The 24,514-nt window shown below is 41.1% G+C and overlaps 2 protein-coding genes across 6 annotated transcripts in view; both read left to right on the top strand.

Moving 5' to 3' along the window:
• Positions 1-12,319, top strand: part of atp6v0a2a (ATPase H+ transporting V0 subunit a2a) — a 22,598-nt gene extending 10,279 nt beyond the window's left edge. For 2 of the 3 annotated variants that reach the window (XM_058411064.1, XM_058411063.1), the window contains exons 5-21: positions 211-348; positions 456-553; positions 1,008-1,134; positions 1,292-1,374; positions 1,493-1,586; positions 3,973-4,185; positions 4,564-4,714; positions 4,865-5,004; positions 6,622-6,779; positions 7,649-7,739; positions 8,103-8,221; positions 9,039-9,249; positions 9,801-9,920; positions 10,239-10,349; positions 10,636-10,753; positions 10,887-11,058; positions 11,475-12,319. In XM_058411064.1, coding sequence (XP_058267047.1) covers positions 211-348; positions 456-553; positions 1,008-1,134; positions 1,292-1,374; positions 1,493-1,586; positions 3,973-4,185; positions 4,564-4,714; positions 4,865-5,004; positions 6,622-6,779; positions 7,649-7,739; positions 8,103-8,221; positions 9,039-9,249; positions 9,801-9,920; positions 10,239-10,349; positions 10,636-10,753; positions 10,887-11,058; positions 11,475-11,577 — 2,247 coding nt within the window. In that variant the 3' untranslated portion in view covers positions 11,578-12,319. The remainder of the gene's footprint in view (positions 1-210; positions 349-455; positions 554-1,007; positions 1,135-1,291; positions 1,375-1,492; positions 1,587-3,972; positions 4,186-4,563; positions 4,715-4,864; positions 5,005-6,621; positions 6,780-7,648; positions 7,740-8,102; positions 8,222-9,038; positions 9,250-9,800; positions 9,921-10,238; positions 10,350-10,635; positions 10,754-10,886; positions 11,059-11,474) is intronic. The other variant, XM_058411065.1, reaches the window with a different exon arrangement.
• Positions 12,320-13,839: 1,520 nt separating this feature from the next.
• On the top strand, positions 13,840-24,379 carry ewsr1a (EWS RNA-binding protein 1a). Of its 3 annotated transcripts, none has more exons than XM_058411518.1 (16): positions 13,840-13,910; positions 15,943-15,979; positions 16,192-16,243; positions 16,912-17,050; positions 17,205-17,400; positions 17,607-17,875; positions 17,995-18,154; positions 20,687-20,724; positions 21,367-21,384; positions 21,494-21,609; positions 21,778-21,907; positions 22,339-22,452; positions 22,565-22,706; positions 22,790-22,884; positions 22,993-23,242; positions 24,000-24,379. In XM_058411518.1, exons 1-16 carry the CDS (start codon positions 13,895-13,897, stop codon positions 24,037-24,039), a joined length of 1,812 nt encoding a protein of 603 aa, XP_058267501.1. In that variant the 5' UTR covers positions 13,840-13,894; the 3' UTR covers positions 24,040-24,379. The 3 variants fall into 3 exon arrangements, with proteins under 3 accessions (XP_058267501.1, XP_058267502.1, XP_058267500.1); XM_058411519.1 differs by having other exon boundaries at positions 17,601-17,842; XM_058411517.1 differs by having other exon boundaries at positions 17,601-17,875.
• Positions 24,380-24,514: the final 135 nt, after the last annotated feature.

Raw genomic sequence — 24,514 nt, 5'->3', positions numbered from 1 at the left:
TTCAATCATTCAGGTTAGGTGTGTGATGGATCCGGAGCTGGATACTGGGAAAACTAGACAGGAATATTGACGCACATTCTGAATGGGACATGATTCAGACTTCAGAACTTATTATTGTTATGCAGAACATATTAAAGTATTAGATGATTTATTTGTGTCTGTTGAATAAGTCGTTTTTGTGTGTGTGTGTGTGTGTCTGTGTGTGTGTAGGAGCAGCTGCAGCGTTTGGAGGTGGAGCTCAGCGAGGTGGCCAAGAACAAAGAGAAACTCCAGCGGAACCTTCTTGAGCTCACTGAGTACACACACATGCTGAGGATCACACACACCTTCATGCACAGCCGCTCCAGGGTGAGCAACACACACACACACACACTCACACACACAGACACACCACCCCCTTACATCTCAGATGCTGTCTAATCTCAGTCAACTGCAATGTGTGTGTGTGTGTTCAGCATGAGGCTCTGGGCCCACAGTACGAGGAGTTCCCATCTCTGGAGCCCGAGTCTGTGGCTGGCTGCACCAGCATGCAGAGACTGGGGGCCAAACTGGGGTGAGTGATGATGGAGCGTCACTTCCTGCCCAAGACTGTGCCCCAAGCACCAGCTTTTTATGAATGAGTCATCATTTTGATTTCATAAGCATCTCAGAAAAGACTCACTGCAAAAATAATATCATAACTCGCCTCTATCGCAGCCTGATATCTAATCTGGTGACGTCTCGTATCTCTCAGACAGAGTTTTACACAGTCTGGTCAACATGGGGAAAGGGGCGGAGCTTCCGGGGCGCTTTGTGTACTTTTTGTAAATTGTCAGTATGGCTGTTGCACAGATCATGTGGCTAAATTCATTTCACGCAGCATCTTATCTTCACGCTTTATGTTAAGAAAAAGTGATCAGTTGAAACTGGTTATAATTTTATATATAATATAAAATGAAGTTAAGAATGTAGCACACATTAAGTACAATTTAGCATCTTTTTCAAGCAAGTATGTGTGTGTGTGTTAGGTTTATCTCAGGGCTGATCCACCGGGTGAAGATGGAGGCATTTGAGCGTATGCTGTGGCGAGTGTGTAAAGGTTACACGATTCTCAGCTACGCCGAGGTGGACGAGAATCTGGTTGATCTTGACACCGTGAGTGAGCACGCACACACACACACACAGACACTGAGCTCTTTGATGGTCAACCCCTAATACACAGCTAGAAATAGACTCTTTGAGACCTGCTGTGTTTAACACACACACACACAGTCTGTATTATTGTTGTTTTTTCCCCCATTTCCTCTTGCAGGGAGAGATGAGTAAGAATGTGGTCTTCCTCATCTCATTCTGGGGCGATCAGATTGGACAGAAAGTGCAGAAGATTTGTGACTGGTGAGTAGGAAGAGTTTACGTTTTTGTCATAAAACAAATTTTAAGATCTAAGGATCCTGGTACATGGCATGCTCCCCCTCTCCCCCTCTCTCTCTCTCTCTCTCTCTCTGTGTTTCAGTTACCACTGCCATGTGTATCCTCACCCAGAGACTGACGAGGAACGTTCAGATATAATGGACAGCTTAAGGACACGTATTCAAGATCTCAATAATGTACGTATCTATCTATCTGTCTGTCTGTCTGTCTGTCTGTCTATCCATCCATCCATCCATCCATCCATCCATCCATCCATCCATCCATCCATCTATAATACAACTACGAAAATTACTGCTTCAGCTACTACTATTTCTGCCATAACCGCTAATATTACTGCTGTAACCACTTATATTACTGCTCCAGCTGCAAATATTACAGCTACAACCGCTAATATAACTGTTATAACCACTAATATTTCTGCTACAACCGCAAATATTACTGCTACAACCGCAAATATTACTGCTACAACCGCTAATATTACTGTTACAACTGCTCATTTTACTGCTGCAATCACTAACATTACTGCTACAACTGCTAATATTACTGCTACAACCGCTAATATTACTGTTACAACTGCTCATGTTACTGCTGCAATCACTAACATTACAGCTACAACCTCTAATATAACTGTTACAACCACTAATATTTCTGCTACAACCGCAAATATTACTGCTACAACCGCAAATATTACTGCTACAACCGCAAATATTACTGCTACAACCGCTGATATTACTGTTACAACTGCTCATTTTACTGCTGCAATCACTAACATTACTGCTACAACTGCTAATATTACTGCTACAACCGCTAATATTACTGCTACAACTGCTAATATTACTGCTACAACTGCTAATATTACTGCTACAACCGCTAATATTACTTTTACAAATGCTAATTTTACTGCTACAACTGCTAATATTACGGCTCCAACCATTAATATTACGGCTCCAACCGCTAATATTACTGCTCCAACTGCTAATATTACTGCTATAACCACTAATATTACTGCTCCAACATCTAATTTTACTACTACAACTGCTAATATTACTGCAACAAATAAAAATACTCCTATAACCCCTAAAATTACTGCTTCAACTGCTAAAATTACTGCTGAAACCACTAATATTACTGCTACTATTAATAATATTACTGCTGCAACTTCTTACTGCTATAACTGCTAATATTACTGTTACATATATTAATATTACTGTTACAACTGCTATTATTACTGCTGAAACGTCTGCTATAACCGCTAATATTACTGCTAAATATATTAATATTACTGCTACAACTGCTAATATTACTGCTGAAACTTCTTACTTTTCCAACATCTATATTACTGTTAGAACTGCTGGTATTACTGCTATAACTACTAAGTACTACTACTCTTGCTTTCTTGTACTTCTATTACAAACAGTAATGCTACTATCCCATAACTACTATTTCTACTGCTAATACAAACCGCTAATATTACTGCTATAACCACTTATATTACTGCTCCAGCCGCAAATATTACAGCTACAACCGCTAATATTACTGTCACAACCACTAATATTACTGCTACATCTACTAATATTTCTGTTCAAACTGCTAATATTACTGCTACATCTACCAATATTACTGCTACATCTACTAATATTACTGCTACATCTACTAATATTACTGCTACATCTACTAATATTACTGCTCCAACCACTAATATTACTGCTACATCTACTAATATTACTGTTCCAACCGCTAATATTACAGTGACTACTACTAATATAACTGTTACAACCACTAATCTAACTCCTACATCTACTAATATTACTACATCTACTAATAATACTAATGCTTGTAGTACTACTTTTAGTACTAGTACAACCAGTTATGTTACTATCCTGTTACTTCTACTACTATTTCTAATAATAATAATAATAATAATAATAATAATAATACATTTACAGTATTTGGCAGATGCTCTTATCCAGAGCAGACATACAAAAGTGCTTTAAGTCTCTATCAGTAAATACATGGATTCTGGTTCACTAGGTCACAGGTTATAAGAATACCATCAGTCTAAAACTCTATTAGGGGGAAATACCACAAGAAGAGCACACAGAAACACTATTATTTTAAAAATATATAAAATAATCTAGTCTTTCAGACAAAAGTAAGTCTTTGCCCGTCGTTTGAAGACAGTGACTCCGAAGTCCTTTCCAACACCACCCAGGTACTATAACAGAAAAGAAAAGAGTATAGATGTGTACCTACCATGTACTTGGGAGCATATGAGCTGTGTAGGGGCATTACTGATCATTGGCAGAGGTTGGTCAGTGGTAAACCTGCCACTGAGTTGCTGTAGTCCAGTCTTGAAATGACAAGACACAGAACAAGCACCTGAGTCGCCCGGGTGGATAAAAATGGCAATAGTGAGTGGGTTATATAATAATATACTATTACTAATACTACACAAGCTGTTAATACTAAGAAGAATAAGAAGTTATATTCTGTTCTAAAAGGACCTGATATTATATACACTGATGTTGCATGTTAAATAGTGTGTGTGTGTGTGTGTTTCAGGTGCTTCACAGGACTGAAGATTACCTGAAGCAGGTGCTCCATAAGGCGTCAGAGTCAGCCCACTCCTGGGTGCTGCAGGTGAAGAAGATGAAGGCCATCTATCACATCCTCAACCTGTGCAGCTTCGACGTCACCAACAAGTGTCTCATAGCCGAGGTGTGGTGTCCCGTTAGCGACTTGACCAACCTGCGGAGGGCTCTGGAGGAGGGTTCGGTGAGAGACGAAACCCAGACATACTGATGTTGTATCCTACAGATGTCCTAGGGTTTCGAGTGGATTTTCAGCTCACAATTCAGTACTTAATTAAATGCTAAATAATGTATACACTCTAATAATGTATACACTAATCATTTATCTATCAGAAACACTAGATTCTGTTTCTAGAGCATCTTTTGGGTCAGATTTGGGTCAGTCTACTCAAGCATAAGCATACGAACATGTATCTCTGTACGTGGCTCAGTGAATATAAATGTAAACCTGTATCGATTGTTATTGTTATGTCGTCCTCTCGTCCCGCTGCTATTGTTTAGAAGATAAAGGAGTAATTTTGCACTGAACAGAACATTAACTGATCTCTTCGAATGTGGACAGAGGAAAGGAGACGCCACGGTGCCGTCGTTTGTCAATCGTATCCCTAGTAAAGACACGCCGCCTACGCTTTTGAGGAGCAACAAGTTCACTCGCGGCTTTCAGAGCATCGTGGAGGCGTACGGCGTAGGAGATTACCGAGAGGTCAGTCCAGGTGAGTGCTGCTAATGATAACTCGGTGCTTTTATTCCTCTGTAGCACACACTGACTGAACCTGTGTTCCCGCTAGCAGTCATGTGGTGTAGTGCGTGTCACGATGTACGTTATAATAAAGGGTTTCAGTAGAAATGCTTTGTGTCTGCAGCACCCTTCACTCTCATCACATTTCCCTTCCTGTTCGCGGTGATGTTCGGGGATCTGGGACACGGCGCCGTCATGGCACTCTTTGCTCTGTGGATGGTGCTGAACGAGAAAAACTACAAACGAAGGCACCCAGGAAATGAGGTCAGAGCTGGAAACTAAGTGAATCTGTACTGTACTGAACATGCTTGATTTATCAGAGAGGAGATTTTAAAAGGGGAGCAGCATGGTGGCTTAGTGGTTAGCACTGTTACCTCACAGCAAGAAGGTCCTGGGTTCGAACAGGCAGGGGCCTTTCTGTGTGCAGTTTGCATGTTCTCCCCGTGCCTGCATGGGTTTACTCCGGTTTCCTCCCACAGTACAAAAACATGTACATTAGGTTGATTGGTAATTCTTCCATGGAGTGTTTGACCCTCATATGAAATCTACCTAAATATCCTGTTCTTACACTATATTGTGATATGGTTAGGCCAAAGATTTCCAGAATTTTCCAGTATGTTCTCTTTACTTTTATTGCAGTCGATCAGCATTTTTTAATGTTTTAAGCGCATTCAATTACAGGAACACTGAACTGTCATTCATTCATCTTCATCTTCAGTACCTGCTTTATCTCTTTAGGTCTAGAGTCACGTGTGTCCAATACACACACACACACACACACACACATGGTGCAAACGATCTAGTATTTCCTGTGATAAGGTAAAAATGAAACGACATACAAGATCAATAAACTCGTTTCTAGATGTTCTTACTCATGTAAAGCTTCAAATAGTCTAAAAAGAAGCAAAATAAAGCCAGGTTTTCTAGAGGATTAATAGAATTTAAGGTTTTGAGTATAAATGTCTAGAAATAGGTTTAATGCTCTCATATTGAGTTCTGGAAATGCTAGATAGATTTGACTCTATTCAACACTGTTCTGGCGACCTGTCCAGGGTGTACCCCTGCCTTTTGCCCAATGTGTGCTGGGATAGGCTCACAGGTGAGGAACACAGGTGAGGAAACAGAAACAAATAGCAGGCTATGATGAAACACCTGCCAGCACCCCCTCTAGTGGTCTGGCAGTGAACTGCCCTAGTAGCTTGAAGCCTTTATTATCGCCACACATACATTACAGCACAGTGGAATTCTTTTCTTCACATATCCCAGCTGAGGGGGTTGAGGTCAGAGCGCCGTGGCAGCAATGATACGGCACCCCTGGAGCAGAAAGGGTTAAGGGCCTTGCTCAGTTGCCCAACAGTGGAGCTCGGTGGTGCTGGGGCTTGAACTCTGATCCTCCGATCAACAACCACTTGAGCCACCACTGACCCTTTTCCGAAACAGTTTAGCACAGTCTAGTTTTTGGAATATGGAAGAAAACTAGAAATCTCAGAAGAAAGCCTCAGTAACCTCACTAATGAGATGCAGCAGGATGCAAGTAGCTAAGTGACGCAAGAGATGCAGCAGGACGCATCACAGGAACATAGGACTCAGACCTGAAGACACACTGAAAGATATAGACAAAGTAGAGATGGGTAACACAGAACAGGCGCACACACTTAAGGAACAAACCAACAACAGGACGATGGACGGAGGAAAAGACCAGGAGTGAGTGCTTGTCGCTATGGCAACCAGAGCACAAACCTCACACAGATAGTATAACCTGAGCTCAGGTTTAAACTTGAAATGTATCTCACTGATTTGAGACGAACGAACAATTCAATACAAAATGAGTGTGAGAACATTTACAAATGGAGTTTATGATATGTTTTTATCTGTGTGTAGATGTGGAATATGTTCTTCGATGGCCGATATATCATGCTGATGATGGGTGTGTTTTCCGTCTACACGGGACTCATCTACAACGACTGCTTCTCTAAATCGCTCGACATCTTCGGCTCGGGCTGGAGCGTCAAAGCCATGTTTACGGAACAGCAGTGGACGTAAGACGCGTACACACACACTTTATAGACGGTACATTAAAGTCATTTGCTTATTATTTAATCTTCTGTATTGTTAGTGTAAGTTTGAAGAGAACACCTCCCTCAACCTATATGAAGCCTCGTTGCATTAATATCACAAGGTTATGTGACATTTGTCCTGATTTACTACATTCCACTTTACTGGACATCCATATATTGTATACTATAAATCAATCAGGCATAACATTATGACCACCTGCCTTATATTGGGTTGGTCCCCCTTTTACTGCAAAAGCAGCCCTGACTCATCGAGGCATGGACACCACTAGATCCCTGAAGGTGTGCTGTGGTATCTGGCACCAAGATGTTAGCAGCAGATCCTTTAAAGTCCACTTTGTTTGTCTGTCTGCCTGTAACCATCTGTCTGGCTCTCTGTGGTGTCTGTTTATCTGTCTGTATGTCTCTCTGTCTATCTCTACGGCTGTCTCTGTCTGTATATATATATATATATATATATATATATATATAGTGATGTAATGTTAGCCTCTCAAACAGTGAACAGTGTAGTCTGTGTCTTGGAATTTTCAAGCGAATAAATCTGTATGTTGATTAATCTAAAGCAAATTGCATGATGCTCTGAGCAGCCATGTTAAATTAAAAGATACTATCCTGTGTTCCTAAGGAATTCCGAGTTTTTGGAAAATCTTTGTCTTTTACTATCATGTTCATTTTCATTCAGATTTCATAGAAATATGAATATTTTAATATTAATAAAAAACGAATGCAAAATATTAACACAAACACGCCTAACAGCATCAGGTCGAGAGAACACTGTAATCAGTCTGCTTCTAAATTCTAAACTGTTTTCCTTCCATTTCTACATGATATAGAAATGAGACTTTACAGACCAATGCTTTCCTGACGCTTGACCCCAACGTGTCTGGAGTTTTCACCGGACCCTATCCACTGGGCATCGATCCGGTATGAGATACGACATTTTTGACGACTTTCAATAATAATAATAATAATAATTATTATTATTATTATTATTATTATTATTATTATTATTATTTGTTACCAATAATAGTTAACAGTAAAATGGAAAATATTTATTAATAAAAAATAATTTTGTAAATATTATTATATAAATGTATTTATTAGTATGAGGAAAGTATAGAGAGTTAAAGTGAATAGTTTTAAGGTGCTCTCCTTAATTTCCCCATCTGATTGGTTGAATTGTTTATGTGATTTTAAGACATTTTTGGATTTTATTGCCTGGCAAATGCCTGAAAATGTGAATAAAGACGTCTAATTGTGTGTGTGTGTGTGTGTGTGTGTGTTTAGATCTGGAACATGGCGGCGAATCGGCTGACGTTTCTGAACTCGTATAAGATGAAGATGTCGGTGATCATCGGGGTTTTGCACATGAGCTTCGGCGTGGTGCTCAGCGTCTTCAACCATCTGTGAGTCTGCTACTGGTTTATTTTCCATTTCTTGCCTATTCATCTATTTATCTAAAGTTAAGGGCAATGTTTCTGAATGCCTTGATATTAGCACACACACACACACATACACACTCTTAATAAATGTCATGAAAATAGTGTCTAGTAAATTATAGAACTGATCCTATGGGAAAATGTTATATTATCATTATTTTATTATAGTTTTAGTCTATCTATCTATCTATCTATCTATCTATCTATCTATCTATCTATCTATCTATCTATCTATAGATAGAGCTATCTGTCTGTCTGTCAGTCTATCTATTTCTCTATCTATCTGTCTGTCTGTCTGTCTATCCATCTACATGTGTCTCTGCCTATCTCCACAGCTGTCTGTCTCTGTCTGTCTCACTGTGTATATATCAGTGGTGGACCATCAGGGCCAGCAAGGCCTTCTCTGCTGGCCTAAACAGCAGTGATCTGAATCACTGACTTGCATGTTAATATATTTAATATATTTTTCCATGAATGTGTATTAAATTATTCCCAATAGTCTAGTAGTGTATATTTATGATAAGAGTATTTATCCAGTCATATTTCAGCCAGTGGCTGACATCATGTGTTGCCAGAGTGAAAGAAATCTGCCTTAAGGCCTTCAGAATCAATAGTGCAGGCGCCCGTAGCTTAAAATAAGTGGCAATGAAATAGTTACATTAACCAATCAGATTTCGAGTTGGCGTCACTGGGGGAAGGACACCAGTGAAGGCCTAGGTGTGAAATGCACGGCCCGCCACTGGATTATATGTATTTTAAATGTGTGTTGTCTGTATTTCCTCAGACACTTCCGTCAGCGCTTTAAGCTCTACCTGCTCTTCCTGCCTGAGCTGCTCTTCCTGCTGTCTCTTTTCGGGTATCTGTTGTGTCTCATCGTGTATAAGTGGCTGTGTTTCTCAGCGTCTGAGTCTCGCTCAGCTCCCAGCATCCTCCTGCACTTCATCAGCATGTTCCTCATGCAGTCCAGCTCGGCCCCGCCCCTTTACCCCGGACAGGTGAGAGTGTGTGTGTGTGTGTATGTGTGTGTGTGATCACATTGTATCTGTACATACTGACCTGACTCTGTATTATATACTAACGTGTGTGTGTGTGATCACGTTGTATCTGTACATACTGACCTGAATCTGTATTATATACTAACGTGTGTGTGTGTGTGATCACATTGTATCTGTACATACTGACCTGACTCTGTATTATATACTAACGTGTGTGTGTGTGTGATCACATTGTATCTGTACATACTGACCTGACTCTGTATTATATACTAACGTGTGTGTGTGTGTGATCACGTTGTATCTGTACATACTGACCTGACTCTGTATTATATACTAACGTGTGTGTGTGTGTGATCACGTTGTATCTGTACATACTGACCTGACTCTGTATTATATACTAACGTGTGTGTGTGTGATCACGTTGTATCTGTACATACTGACCTGACTCTGTATTATATACTAACGTGTGTGTGTGATCAGGTTGTATCTGTACATACTGACCTGACTCTGTATTATATACTAACGTGTGTGTGTGTGTGTGTGTGTGTCAGATGGCACTGCAGGTGTTCCTTCTGGTCATGGCTTTGCTATGTGTGCCCGTGCTGTTGCTAGGGAAACCGCTGTACCTCTACTGGCTCTATCACGGCACCAAGGGCCTGGGAGTACGCAGGGTGAGTGTGTGTGTCTGTGTGTGTGTTCTAAATACATATGCTGTCTGTTAGTCACTGCAGTTGCCAGATATTACCTGAGATTTATAATAAACACACTGTAGGTTGCACTGTACAAAACACAATCGGCATATTCTCTCACTTATACAGTGTGTTATTGATTGCTCTTTGTATGTGTGTGTGTGTGTTCTGAATACATATGCTTTCTGTTAGTCACTGTGGTTGCCAGATAATATGCTTAATATCTGAAGATGAGATTTATACTAAACAGTGTGCTATTGATTGTTGTTTGTGTGTGTGTGTGTGTGTGTGTGTGTGTAGGGTTATGAGAGAGTTCGGCGTGTCAGCGAGGAAGACATGTCCCCATCTGTAGTTCACGATGAGGAGGAAGGCCTGGAGGATCACACAGGACGGGAGAGCAACACACACCAGGTTACACACACTGTTGATGTTATTACATTGTTATAGCATTTCAATATCATATTTATAAATTAAACATTTTATTATGTTTTATACTATACATTTATGACAGCGAGAGAGAGAGAGAGAGAGGGAGAATGAGAGAGAGAGAGACAGAGAGAGAATGTGTGTGTGTCACAGAAAGTGAGAGAGAGAGAGAAAGAGAGGGAGATTAATAAATTTAATTAGTTATTAATTAATTAAAGATCATTACACATAATATATATATATATCTGTGTGTGTGTGTGTGCGTGTGCAGTTTGATTTAGGAGATGCCCTGTTACACCAGGCCATACACACTATCGAGTACTGTCTGGGTTGCATCTCAAATACAGCATCGTACCTGCGCCTGTGGGCCCTGAGCCTGGCTCATGCACGTGAGTATACACACACACACACACACACACACATTGTTATAAATTAATAATAATTACTAATATTATTGAGAACAATATTTAAACTGTAAATGCTTTGTGTGTACGTGTGTGTGTGTGCGTGTGTGTATGTTAGAACTCTCTGAGGTTCTGTGGACGATGGTTCTGCGTGTAGCTCTGAGAATAAGTGTGCGTCTCGGCGTGCTCTTCCTCGTTCCTGTCTTCAGTGTCTTTGCTGTTCTCACCGTCTCCATCCTGCTGCTGATGGAGGGACTCTCCGCCTTCCTGCACGCACTGCGCTTGCACTGGTACACACACACACATACACACATACATAAATCTGTCGCTGTCTGTCTCTCTTTCTTACTTAAAATCTCTGTCTTTCTCTATGTGTGTCTCTCTCTCATTCTGTCTGTCTGTCTCTAATTGTCTTTCTTTTTCCTTCACATAACTCTTTCTTTCTTTCTTGTATATCTGTCTGTCTGCCTGTATCTCTCTCTCTCTCTGTGTCTCTCTCCCTTCCTCTTTCTCCCTGTCTCTCTCTTTTTCTCTTTGTTTGTCTCTCTCTTACTCTCTCTCTCCCTGCCCTTATGTCACTCTCTCTTTTCCTCCCTCTCTCTCTGTCTCTCTCTCTCCCTCTGCCCTTATGTTTCTCTCTCTCTTCCTCCCTCTCTCTCTCTCTCTCTCTCTCTTCCTCCCTCTCTCTCTCTCTCTCTCTCTCCAGGGTGGAGTTTCAGAATAAATTCTACAGCGGCACAGGCATCAAATTCACCCCGTTTGACTTTTCCCTCCTCCCTTCAGTCTTCGAGCAGGAGGGCTTACTGTGATAGGAAAGCGGTTTGGATTGCAGCTGGTCCAGTATGATGCTCCGTCGCTCACAGACTTCCTCGTTTTGGACCTCAGCTCAGCCGGAGCGAAAAGAGAGAGAGAGAGAGAGAGAGAGAGAGAGAGAGAGAGAGAGCATCTGGATGCTTCGCCGTGTCAATTTTTCAAATCCCACACGAGTCCGCCTTCGAATTCACGTCGTCCATATCAGCTGTGTATCGACGCTGGTTCCATCTGACACTTCAGTCTGTTTCTATTCTCTTTAGACCTTTGAACTCATCACCTTCATTCAATTCTGTCATATCAGAGTTTAAAGTGCCATCAAGTATTTTGCAATAGACAGTTTTCTACGTCACACGTACTGAGGATACCACAGTTAGCTGCGGATTTTACACACACATGCGCACACACACACATACACACACACACACACGGCATCCAAGAAAACATTTTGTAAGTAGAAAAAGTGTCATACCGTATACCAAGCATATGGAGATCACTTCCTGTTTAAAGTAAAAAAAAGTCCAAGCACTTTTTTTCACCATTAAAATAAAATTCAAATTTATACACGAATACATTTTTGCTAGCCATGGTCGCAGATCTACAAATGTACGTTTATCTCATTGAATTGATTTACAATTAATACTGACAGGAAAATAACTTCATACGAGCGTCATTCATGCATTCAGTGAACTTTTCATTCATTGAGTATGATATTAAAGCAAAATTTCCAGAAAAACAAAAAATCCTAATGGTCTTCTTACTCTTAAGCATGTGCATGTGTTTTGGTATGTCATTATAGATATATATATATTTTTTAATCATGGTCTAACGATTTATCACAATATAGATATTTAAAAATGTATGGCATAGGATTTTTCCCTTAAGGGGTGGCCACAGCGAATCATCTCTCTCCACCTATCCCTATCTTCTGCATCCTCAACACTTGCTTCATATCCTCATTTATTACATCCATATACCTCCTCTTTGGCAGCTCCATGTCCAACATTCTCCTACCAATATACTCACTTTCCCTCCTCTGAACATGTCGCCTCTCCCTAACTTCATCCAACATGAGCTGTCCCTCTGATGTACTCGTTCCTAATCCTGTCCAGCCGTGTGACTCCCAAAGAGAACCTCAACATCTTCAGCGCTGCTATCTCCAGTCTCTTCCTCAGTGACACTGCCTCTAAACCATACAGCATGGCCGGTCTCACCACCGTCTTGTACACCTTCCCCCTTGATTCTCGCCGATATCTTTCTATCAACTCACGACTCCTTTCTCCATCCATTCCAACCTGCCTACCTCTCGCTTCTTTACCTCTTTCCCACACTCTCCATTACTCTGGATTGTTGACCCCAAGTACTTAAACTTGCTGAGAAACATATTGTATTATCTTAGACGTTGATATTTCAGTAGTCATGGAGGGTGTCAGACTTCTCACAGGCTGTCAGCTGTCATCGAATCAGTACATATTTACACCATCGAGGAAGATAAACAGGTTTAAATTAGGAGAGAAAGAGAAATCTTATAGATAATCTACGATCACGAGCCTGAGTATCACTCCAGTCAGCTCGTTTGGTCTATTTTAGTATTTGATTAAAGCAAAACGATAACAGTTTGAATTAACAAAAATAAGGGATCCAAAATAAAATAAAATAAAGTAGGTTAAGTGATATTCCTTATGATCATAATAATACTATATCTCAGTACTGTTGAATACAGTAGTACAATAGGTACATACTTCATGTTCATTTTTTTAAAGAAAATACTTTTAAGTGAATGCTTAATGCTTAGAATATGCCATTAAACGTTTAAATATTAATCTAGACATTAAAAAGGCTAATATATTGTCTTTTTTGTGAAGTAAAATAGTTGAGATTGAAACAAATATATTCCTTTATTCCCGCCAAATAGGACTCATACTTCCATCCTAAATAGTATATATGAGAAGACTATGGTAATAATGCTAACATACTCTCGTGGCGTACTACTTAGTAGGCTAGTATGCGTTTTTAAATAACATTGCCCGGATACCTGTGTCGTCATTGCGGACGGATCCATTCTGCAATTTTTTTTTTTTTTTACGACGCTGCATATTCATTAAAAAAACGTCATATATTCTATTATATTTTATTCTATTATAATCATATATTCCCGTTTTAATAAGTTTTATGTGAGCATGATTTTTTTTTTTAAAAGAATACATCTTTAAATGTGTTTCCATAATGCTGTATTGTGTGGGAAATGGAAGCGTCCTTTCGCCATTTGCACGCATGCGCAGTGGATTTGGGTAGCGAGAAAAACGCGTCCACGAAATGGCGTCGGCAGCAGGTAATTCAAATCTTTGCATAAACCAAAACAGAAAACCCCAACAGATTTCCTTCATCTTCATAGAAGGTTATAACATCCGATAGAAATTGCATGCTATTGTGCTATCATTAATAATAGTGATAAAGAGGTGTTCTGCATAACCCATTTTGCTCGCTAGATTAGCTGAGCGGGTTGCGCTTGGTTGCGTCCCAAATGGCTCCGTACTTTGTACATTAGTGCCCTACGAGGAATCGAAAATAAATGGATATACGCCCTAGCTAGGGGACTTTAGTTTGGTATTTAGGACAGCGCCCTTGTTTTATTGGGCCGGTTGCTTAGCGAGGCTGCAATACATCTAGTTGGAGGGAGATGAAATGGTGGCTTTAAATATTTCATTAGGATGAATAGAGAAGAGGGTTTCAGCTAGTATTTAGTAGCTAAGACAGTTATATTTTATTTTGTGGGTTTTGGCATAAATGCTCTATTTGATTTAATAATAATAATAATAATCTGTACGCCTTAGCACACAAAGGACCCTTTTAACCATTCCCTTATTTCATCAGGCCGGGGGTTTGTGTCCCAATTGCCTCAGATAAACAGTTTTTGACTTTATATATATATATATATATATATATATTTTTTTTTTGGTCCATTCACATAATTCAGTAACTTGTACGTTTATTGGTGTGTATGTTATTATAATATAATCTAGCAATGCATTAGTGAGATCAATATTTCATCTCTTTGTGTTCAGGACACAAAGGCATCTGCATGCCTCATTACATGACCCTTCATTGGATTGTCCAGCTTTTGGTCCAGGCATAGATTTGAAATCATGGTAGATATCTGGGGAAATGGATCAGGGATAAGATTTACAGTCGGAGAAGGTCGAGATTTGTGGGTTACCTGCACTGCATTACCTGCATTAAAAATGCCCCTGAGCCTCATTGGGATTAGAACCAACAGGATTAGGGACCTAATCTTTCCTAGTCATGCTTGTGGTTATAATGGAGGATGCTTATGTAGGAGGGAAAAATATTCAATTGTAGGTAATAAACAGGACAAAGTGACTTGCTGTTGATTAATTTTCCATAACAGCAGCTTGAACAGTGTTACAGGTTTATATTAATGCAGTCATTCAAATACACTACATTGCCAAAAGTTTTGGGACACCCCTCCAAATCACTGAATTCAGGTGTTGGGCTCGGACCCTTAGTTCCAGTGAAAGGAACTCTTAATGCCTCAGCTTCATACTAAGACATTTTGGACAATTTCCTGCTCCCAACTTTGTGTGAACAGTTTGGGAATGACCGCTTCCTGTTCCAACATGACTGCACACCAGTGCACAAAGCAAGGTCCATAAAGACATAGATGCGAGAGTTTGGTGTGGAGGAACTTCACAGAGTCCTGACCTCAACCCGATAGAACACCTTTGGGATGAATTAGAGCGGAGACTGTGAGCCAGACCTTCTAGTCCAACATCAGTGCCTGACCTCACAAATGCGCTTCTATAGAAGAATGGAAAAAAATTCCCATAAACACACTCCTAAACCTTGTGGAAAGCCTTCCCAGAAGAGTTGAAGCTGTTATCGCTGCAAAGGGCGGGCCAACTTCATATTACATTAATGTGTATGTAAAGGCAGACGTCCCAGTTTTGGCCTGGCTCGCAGTCTCCGCTGTAATTCATCCCAAACTGTCAGTATGGGGGTCATTCCCAAACTGTTCCCACAAAGCTGGGAGCATGAAATTGTCCATAATGTCTTGGTATGAAGCTGAAGCATTAAGAGTTCCTTGCACTGGAACTAAGGGGCCGAGCGTGTCCCAAAACTTTTATGGAAAGAGTCGTTTGCGTTTTCTGGTTCCTTGATAATGTGATGGGATTATTATTATTTTTTGTTACGCCATATTGTGGATTATATTCCTAGAGCAAAGCCATGTTGTGGTCTTTACAAAACATATAAACATTGAAAGACAAACATTTTTAGTAGACATGTGAGCAGTTACTCACTCTTTAGTGCAACCCTGTAACTTGTAATGCTTTTGGTTGTTCTAGATTATAACAGTTACGGACAGGCTGGAGGCCAGCAAGGGTAAGAGAATTTCCCCGCCTTTTATTTATGTTTTTTTTTAGATTGTGTTTTGTTTTCTTTAGCTTATAACTGACTCAGGGTTTTGTTAAATTGTGCGATGTGCCGTTTGCATTAGGCACTAAACATAATCCTGAGGCTTTGCTGCTTTATTTTGATTTTAGATTTACTTGTGTAGTAGTTTTGTTAATCTGTGTGTGTGTGTGTTTGCTCAGGTATGGCTCCTATGCTGCCCAGCCTGCTCAGGCGTATCAGCAAGGTACCCAGGTAAATCATTTAGACAAATCCTCTTTTAAAAATAAACACATCAGGTCTGTCGGAGATGGTGTTTAATCTTCATTTTCATTTCAGGAGATACAGCTGTCTCTTAACATGTGTATGTTTATTTAAAAATGCCAGGTCAAGCCATGCCCATTTTCTGAAGCCTTGGGTCAAGAAGTAAATTTCTTCGTAATCTAGAGGATTCTTCAGTAAACTTTTAATATTTGCAAGCCAGACAACTTTAAGATGAAGAAAGACAAAGCATTTTGAAAAACAAGTAGAAACACCAGTCCAAGGCTGTGTTCCCCATGATGCATTCCAGATGAAGCCATCTGGATCACGTTTCCACCACTTTTAGCTTTTCTTTGCCAGCTCTGTGAATTTTTGATAGACATTAGAGTTGTAAAGGGAATCCAGGAGTGTTTTCTGTGAGCTATGCTTCATGTTCACAAAGTAAACCTAAAAAGAAAAGGTGGAGCAGTCTACAAAAAAAACCCTCTAAACTATGTGGTTCCCTCTGTGTTCTAAAGATACAGAGATGTTTGCTTTGCTATTCTGGCTAATGTTGTTGTTATTCTCTCTCGTCATTCTTGTTCATCCGAAAAGAAAGACAGCAGAGTTTGTGAAACATTTCTACAGTGTGGCCTTACCCATTATTTGATCTGTGTGTTTAGCAATCATATGGTCAACAGCAAGGCTATGGCTCCTACACCCAGCCTGCCGATTCAGCTTACTCCCAGAGCGGCAGTTCGTCTGGAGGCTACAGTCAGCAGGCTTATGGCTCTTCATATGGACAACAACCACCAGCCAGCGGTGAGGGGTTTTACAATGCTCATGTAACTATTGGACTGGGATCGGCCTGCTTATATATCGGGGGAAAAAAACAAAAATTTGGTAGATGATATTTTAAATACATCATTGTCCGAGCACGAATGTATTTTAATTGTAAACATTCCCCTGTCCATAGGTGGCTATAACGCTACCCCAACCACCCCTCAGGGCTACTCTCAGCCTGTCCAGGGTTACGGAGGCAGCAGCTATGATGCATCCTCTGCCTCCTCCAGCACTAATCAGGCCTCATACGGCAGCCAGACTGCGTACGGAGCCCAGCCTGCTTACACCGGGTATGGACAGCAGGCCGCTGCTTCTTCAGCTCCTCCCAGGTACTGCGGTTATTCACAGTCATGTTCTATTCATCAGTAGCAGTGTGGTTCTCTCTAGCACTAAACATATTTTGTGGATCCCCATAAGGTTTTTATTTTACTACTCTGAATGAAAGAAGTCTTTAATTGTAGCTCGCATTCGGAATAAGATCACGTCCTGTTGCGAACGATTTTAACTACATCTCGTTATTCTCGGTCAGTTACAGCTCTGGTGGTCAGCAGACTCCGGGGTATGAACAGAACTCGTATTCCCAGCAGCAGCAGAGCGGCTATCAGAGCCAGCAGGGCGGCTACGGACAGCAGAGCTCCTACAGCCAGCAGGGTGGATACCAGCAGCAAGCTCCGCCCCCGCAGCAGCCTCCACCTTCCAGTTACCCCCCACCTTCTGGGTCCTACGGCCAGCCTCCCGCCAGTCAGTACGGGCAGCAGGGCAGCAGTGGAGGTGCTTATGGACAAAACGACTACAAACCACCCAGTCAGTATGGTAGGGTGGGACATGCATGGACGTGGTTTCAGCCTAAATCAGCTGCAGCCACAAAGCCTAATGCTAATCTTTGTAATTGACACCTTTTTTGTTTTGTTTTGTTTGTTCAGGTAATTACCGGCAGGACCACCCAAACGGCAGTTACTCCGAGTCCGGTGGTTATGGCGGTGGAATGGGAGGGGGGGAGAACCGCGGTCGCGGCAGAGGGGGGTTCGACCGGGGGATGATGAGAGGAGGAATGCGTGGGGGAATGAACCGTGGAGGCATGGGGTAAGTGTGCGTGCGTGCGTGTGTGTGCACCTGTGCCACAGTCACTCTCATTCCCTTCTACAGGAGCTGTGAACGGTCATAAGGGGCTGAGGGCTATGCTAAATACACCAACACCTTTCCTACTGTGGTTTATAATCGAATAGACTGAGTTCAGTTACTCATAGTGAGGAATATCTAGAATGGTTAAAGCAGATGAGAAGAAGGCTTGCCTTAAGCGCTGTTGAACATGGTAGCAATTGGCAAGCAAAATTTGGTTATGAAAATGAAAAGTGTAGCTGATTTTGAATAGCTCCCAGCCCTTAGCTTACATGGCCGAAGGTAAGAGGTTGCAGAACTGTTATTTTGGGGAAAACGATCCAAAATCATTTCCATATCAGTGTTTCATTAATAAAAGAAGCTAAGCTCTACTCTGTAAACAGAAACCTTGAATAGATTTGGCTTTGGTTTAACGATAATGGGTTATTATTAAAAAATATTGTGGGTTTAGAGAATTTTTGTACTGGTCCTAGCTTCGAAGGCACTTTATCAACATGTTATATCATGCTATAAAAAATTTTGCTATTGGCCACCAATACAGTGCCGTACGTCTTAAAGCTAAAAGTGCTGGGGGTTTTTCCTCTGTGTTTCTATGTGTGTCTGTAAAATGGAATCACATTTTATTCTAAACTAATTACGTTTGTTTCTAAAAAAAAAAATATTTACAGAAACGGATAAATTAAGCAAATAAAAACACCTTTCATTGAGTCTGTTTTAACAAAAACGATTTATGTATCTTTTTTTTTATTCCCCTCCAGATTAAGGGTGTATAATGGTCTTGGTGGGCAATTCTGCCAATGTTTTTGAACCAAACAAAACAAACGGAAGCTCTCGAATGTTTCCAAAGGGTTTTCTGTGATTTTCTTTTTCTATTTCGAAGGTTTTGCCGATAATCCAGGGACGAACAGGTGGTATTTGAATTGGGAAAGTGAATGCAGTGTTTTTCGAATATCCACCCCATTCCTGGTTTCTGGGTTGCCAGATAGTGGCACTTTAAGTAAAACACATGACGGGGATGTCTGTACTGGCTTCAGGGGGAAAAATGAGTCTCTATGTCTAGCGTCAGGTCTTTAAAAGGTCTGTCCTCACTAAGATGTGTTACTACTCTGAAACACTGAGAATATTTGTGTAAATGGGTATCTTTTAATTTAGGGCACTGCAAAAATATTACACCAGCAATAATGCCCTGGAAAATGAATGAAAACAAATATGCTCTTGTTTTTTTTTTTAAACAAAAGTGGTGTTTGCTTTACTGCCAGCAATTTGCCCAAATACACTGCATCCATTTTCTTTTCTTTTTTTTCCCCTTAATATTAGTTCTGGGAAAAAACATATATTTAAAAAAAAATAAAATAAAAAAAAAAAATTATAAGTTTTCATATGGTTATTGCATTTGTCTCTTCTTGAAATGACTATGAGCAATTCATGCTTTAACATGCTTTGTCACATTTATACGCTGCAGGTAACAAAGTGAGAGCCATGTTAACACAGCAATACATTTACAGTACCGCTACTCAGTTCAGTGTGGCCCGGCAGCCTTTTCAAATGGGGACATAAAGAGTTGGTGGCGTCATTTAAAGCGGAGAGATTCACGTGTGGTTTAACCCTCACGGGGGGGAATCGTAGAGAAAAAGAGACCTGTGTTTTTATTAAGCAAGAGAAAAATAAATAACTGTAATGCTCTATTTGAATGTTTGATAGCTTTTTTTACTTTGTATAATTATTTCTAAAAACGTCTTTGTAACGGAAAATAATGGTATGTGTATTTTTTTTTTTTTAGTTTTAAATGTTTATTTTATTTATTTATTTATTTATTTATTTGACTGAAAGTGCATGTACCAGCTTTGTGTAAGCCGATTGTTTCAGATGCAGTCAGTCATTTTTGTGTAAAGGTGGGTGATGCTCCCAATGCTTTATGGGTATTTCCTTTAATAGAAATACATTAAAAGTAATTTTATGAGCCTTCTCATCGTTGGCTTCCATTCCTGACCCCCCCCCCCCCTAGAAACAGAGTTTGATAGCAGCCATGACCGTGTATAGGTGGAGCAATGGCTTTGACATCCATCCCAGTGGGGTTCAGTTCTCATCTCGATCCTGATCAAGACCACCCATAAAAAAATAACCCAGTTGCTCGGCTGCATCTGAAACAATTCGTTCATTTATCTTTTGTGTGTTTAAAAAAATAATAATAATAATCCACGTCTGTGGTAGTAAAGAAACCTCCCTGTTTTATTTAACCATTCTTACCATTGTTCAGCCACAAACATTGTAAAGTACTATACGCCGTTTGAACACACTCTCTTCCTCCCCCCCACCACCCTAAAACAAGTGTTGTAACTAGTCTGGGTGGGGGGATGTTTGTTGAGGGGGGGTGTGTATAGCCAGACGTGTCCACTCTTCCCCCATAACCCCCCCCCACCCCCCCACCCCATTTTGTGGTACTGAAGTGGCTGTTTAAAGGGAAAATCGCCTTCATATCTCCGCTTATTCCCCCAGCATCACTGGAGACAGAGGTGGCTTCATTAAGCCTGGTGGTAAGTTTGAATGAGAATTACCAGAGCATACACAAACTTGCTTTTGTTCCACCATTTTCATGGATATTTGATATTACAGAGGGGAAATATTCCTTTTTTATTTTGCCTCGCCACGCAAAGACACAAGTCTGCCGGCTTTTAAGAGAGTTTTAAGGGTGAACAATTATCTATTGGTTTGACAATGGGGTTGGTTCAGTTTAAGAACAGAAAATATGGGTTTATAAATTACGGACTCCTTCGAAGAGTTTTTTAGGGTTTAATGGTAACTGATCGTGTCACACACAATGTCAGAGTTTACTGCATTTTCTATGAAATTAAGGTACGGAGTCCAGTTTGGGTTTGTGGTTTGGCACATTTTTGTTTGTTTTTTTTTGCTATTCATGGCACACTTGCAGAAACAGTTAGGTTCAGGTGTACAGGTTAATTTGAATAGATTCTTTTAAATAATTTCCCCCTAAAAACATTGAGGCACAATGGTATCGTATTTCTCTCCTTTTTTATTTTATGAATGCTCAGAAGAGCAAGTGTGCCTGGAAAATCTTTACCTGGAGTTGGTCATGTCAGTGCTCAGAAAGTCAAGTGTGTAGACTAACTTGCTCTTTTTTTTCTTTCTTCCTCCCTCTCCGTCATCATTCATCTCAGGACCTGATGCAGACATGGGTGAGTGCAGTGGGTTTTTAATTTGTTTGGTAGAATACCAAATGTGTAGCGTGTAAACTTTATTTAACCCTGCATAGTGGATTATAAAGTGTGTGTGTGTGTGTGTTAGGCCGCCCAGAGGAGCAGGATGACTCTGAGAACAGCACCATTTACATCACTGGCCTGACTGAAAACGCAACAATGGACGAAGTGGCCGAGTTCTTCAAGCAGAGTGGGATCATCAGGGTGAGGGCGAATGATAGTCACTGTTTAAGCAAGAAGGGAATCATCATTATTTTAACCTGAATCTGGTCATTTGAATCAAATGTTCTTCAATTAAACTGAAGTGAGAATAGGAATGGAAATGGTGTTTCTAAATTGCATTATAAACATGCTGCGTATCTTCTCCCCCAGATTAATAAACGTACCGGTCTCCCAGCTATAAACATCTATACAGACAAGGACACGGGCAAACCCAAGGGCGACGCCACCCTGTCTTACGAGGACCCGCCGGCTGCAAAGGCAGCAGTGGAATGGTTCGATGGTGTGTTGGTTTCTTTACTCATACATATAAGATCGTTCTATCTGCTTGAGCCGCTCTGTCTTCGAGTGTTGCGAGTAATGAGTTCACCCCAGCAAGCCTGGACAGCACACTACCACAGAACTGCTGTACTGTGAAATACTCAGCACTTTTTGAACCTGTCCTGTGGAGTGAAAACAGTGGCGCCATCATAGACCGCTGCTGTTAGTTTCGTTAATAGCTGATGCACCAAGTGTGAAGTTGAAGGGGGGGCCATAGGGGGGCCATATTGGGTTCTTGTCAACACTTTTATGGTAGACTTGCAGATGTGTTAGGATTTCTGTAGGCGGGGGGGGGCTGACACCAATAGACCCAAAGCAGGTCAGTTTTTCCAATCTTTATTTTAACCACTTTTATTTTTAAAATAAGTGACTGGTTTTCTTCAATCTGAACAGGTAAGGACTTCCAAGGGAAGAAGCTGAAGGTGTCGATGGCCCGGCGGAAGCCCATGATGATGAGGGGTGGAATGCTGATGAGGGGAGACCGTGGTGGCATGATGGGAAGAGGAGGTGAGTAACCAGGGCGTCTTTATCTGCCCCCAGGCAACTATGTAAAAATGGTACTGCATATTGAGCTTTTTGGCACATTGTAGGTATGTAAAGATTGTTTTTGTGTCTGTAGGGATGATGGGTCGAGGTGGAATGGGCCGTGGTGGAGAGCGCGGAGGCTTCATGCCTCGAGGTGGGCCTAGAGGAATGGGCCGAGGCGCACCAACTGGTGGAAACATGCAGCAGCGAGCTGGAGACTGGCAGTGTCCTAATGCGTAAGATACCACCAACTTTAAGATTCTCTGTAGTGTCATGCTTTACTTCACGTGTTGATTGGTTCCTACTTCTGTCATGTCAGTGGATGTGGAAACCAGAACTTTGCTTGGAGGATGGAGTGTAACCAGTGTAAGGCGCCCAAACCTGAAGGTTTCGGTCCACCTCCTTTCCCTCCAGGTAACTGCATCCTTGAATATCTTCATTTAAAGAATTTTCTGACTGCAAGGCATGTTTTAAACCCTTTCTGTAAGGCTGAAGCTGATTTAACTTGCTTGTTGTTCCCAGGTGGTGATCGTGGCCGTGGCGGCCCCGGAGGCATGCGTGGCGGCCGTGGCATGGACAGGGGTGCGCCAGGAGGCCCGGGAGGTCCTGGTGGATTTCGTGGGGGCAGAGGTGGAGACCGCGGTGGCGGATTCCGTGGGGGCAGGGGCATGGACAGGGGTGGATTTGGCGGGAGGGGCCGAGGCGGACCTCCAATGGATGACATGCGTGGAAGGGGACGGGGAATGGGACCACCAGGAAAGATGGACATGAAGTGAGTTGGACTTTCATTGTGAAAGGAACCGTGGTTCAACAAACATTCTCACATAGTTAATAAGAAATTGGTAGAGTAAATTTGTTTAGCATGTTGCCTGATGGGTAATAGACTATAAAGTTGACTGTTGTTCTGGCAACACTGATTATAAGGCAGGCATGCCATTGTTCCTGGAGTAACTGAAGTACATTTTGGAGTTTCTCTTTCGGGCGAAAAACACTGATCAGGCATAACATTATGACCATCTGCCTAATATTGTGTTGGTCACCCTTTTACTGCCAAAACACTAGATCCCTGAAGGTATGTGGTGGTATCTGGCACCAAGATGTTAGCAGCAGGTCCTTTAAGTCCATGGAAGCCCTAACCTTGCAACTTAAAGGATTTAAAGGATACTTTTGATCGATACTGACCGCTGCAGCCCGGGAACACCCCACTGTAGTTTTGGAGATGCTCTGATCCAGTGGTCTAGCCATCACAACTCGGGCCCTTCGTCAAACTCTCTTAAGCTTGTCCATTTTTCCTGCTTCTAACACATCAACTTTGAGGACAAAATGTTCACTTGCTGCCTAATATATCCCACCCACTAACAGGTGCCATGATGAGATCATCAGTGTTATTCACTTCACCTGGCAGTGGTCATAATGTTATGCCTGATCGGTGTATGATGTACAGCTGAATTAGACAGGCTGGACTTAGTAAATGGACAGTGTATGTTAAATGATAGTTGTGTAATGTCTCATGTTTCTTTCTTTCTCAGGGGAGAGCATCGCCAGGATCGGCGGGAGAGACCATACTGAACCTCCCCACTATGGTTTTCATTCAGAAGATTTTAACCTTGTAATTCCATATTTATAATGGTTAGTGTTGGAATTAACCGGTAGTACTTTTTTTATTTTTATTTGTATTATTATTTTTTTGTTTTAGTTTGTTCATCATGTGCTTTGTATTTTTTCGCTTACAAATCCAGATGCCATGCATGCTATTCTGTGTGCAGACTGAGTCTGTGCAAAATGTTTAATTGTGGAACAAGCTTTTTTTGTTTGTTTGTTCTCGTTTTCGTTTAATTGTTATTCGCCCTGTTTTCCTTTAGCCCATCTCCTGCCTGTGTAAATTGAATTAAAAACAAAAACAAATGTACTGTGGTCATTTTCATGTTACAGCTCATTGTATTATCGTGAATGGACAGAATTTGTGTTCATTTACACCACATGGGTGCACTTTGTGTGTAATTACTGTAATATGTACAGTTTTGTCCTATTCATTATTTAATAG

This window comes from Hemibagrus wyckioides, linkage group LG16 (assembly GCF_019097595.1).
Source record: "Hemibagrus wyckioides isolate EC202008001 linkage group LG16, SWU_Hwy_1.0, whole genome shotgun sequence".
NCBI lineage: Eukaryota > Metazoa > Chordata > Actinopteri > Siluriformes > Bagridae > Hemibagrus > Hemibagrus wyckioides.
The sequence above is the reverse complement of the archived record's forward strand: the minus strand, read 5'-3'. Positions and strand labels throughout refer to the sequence as shown.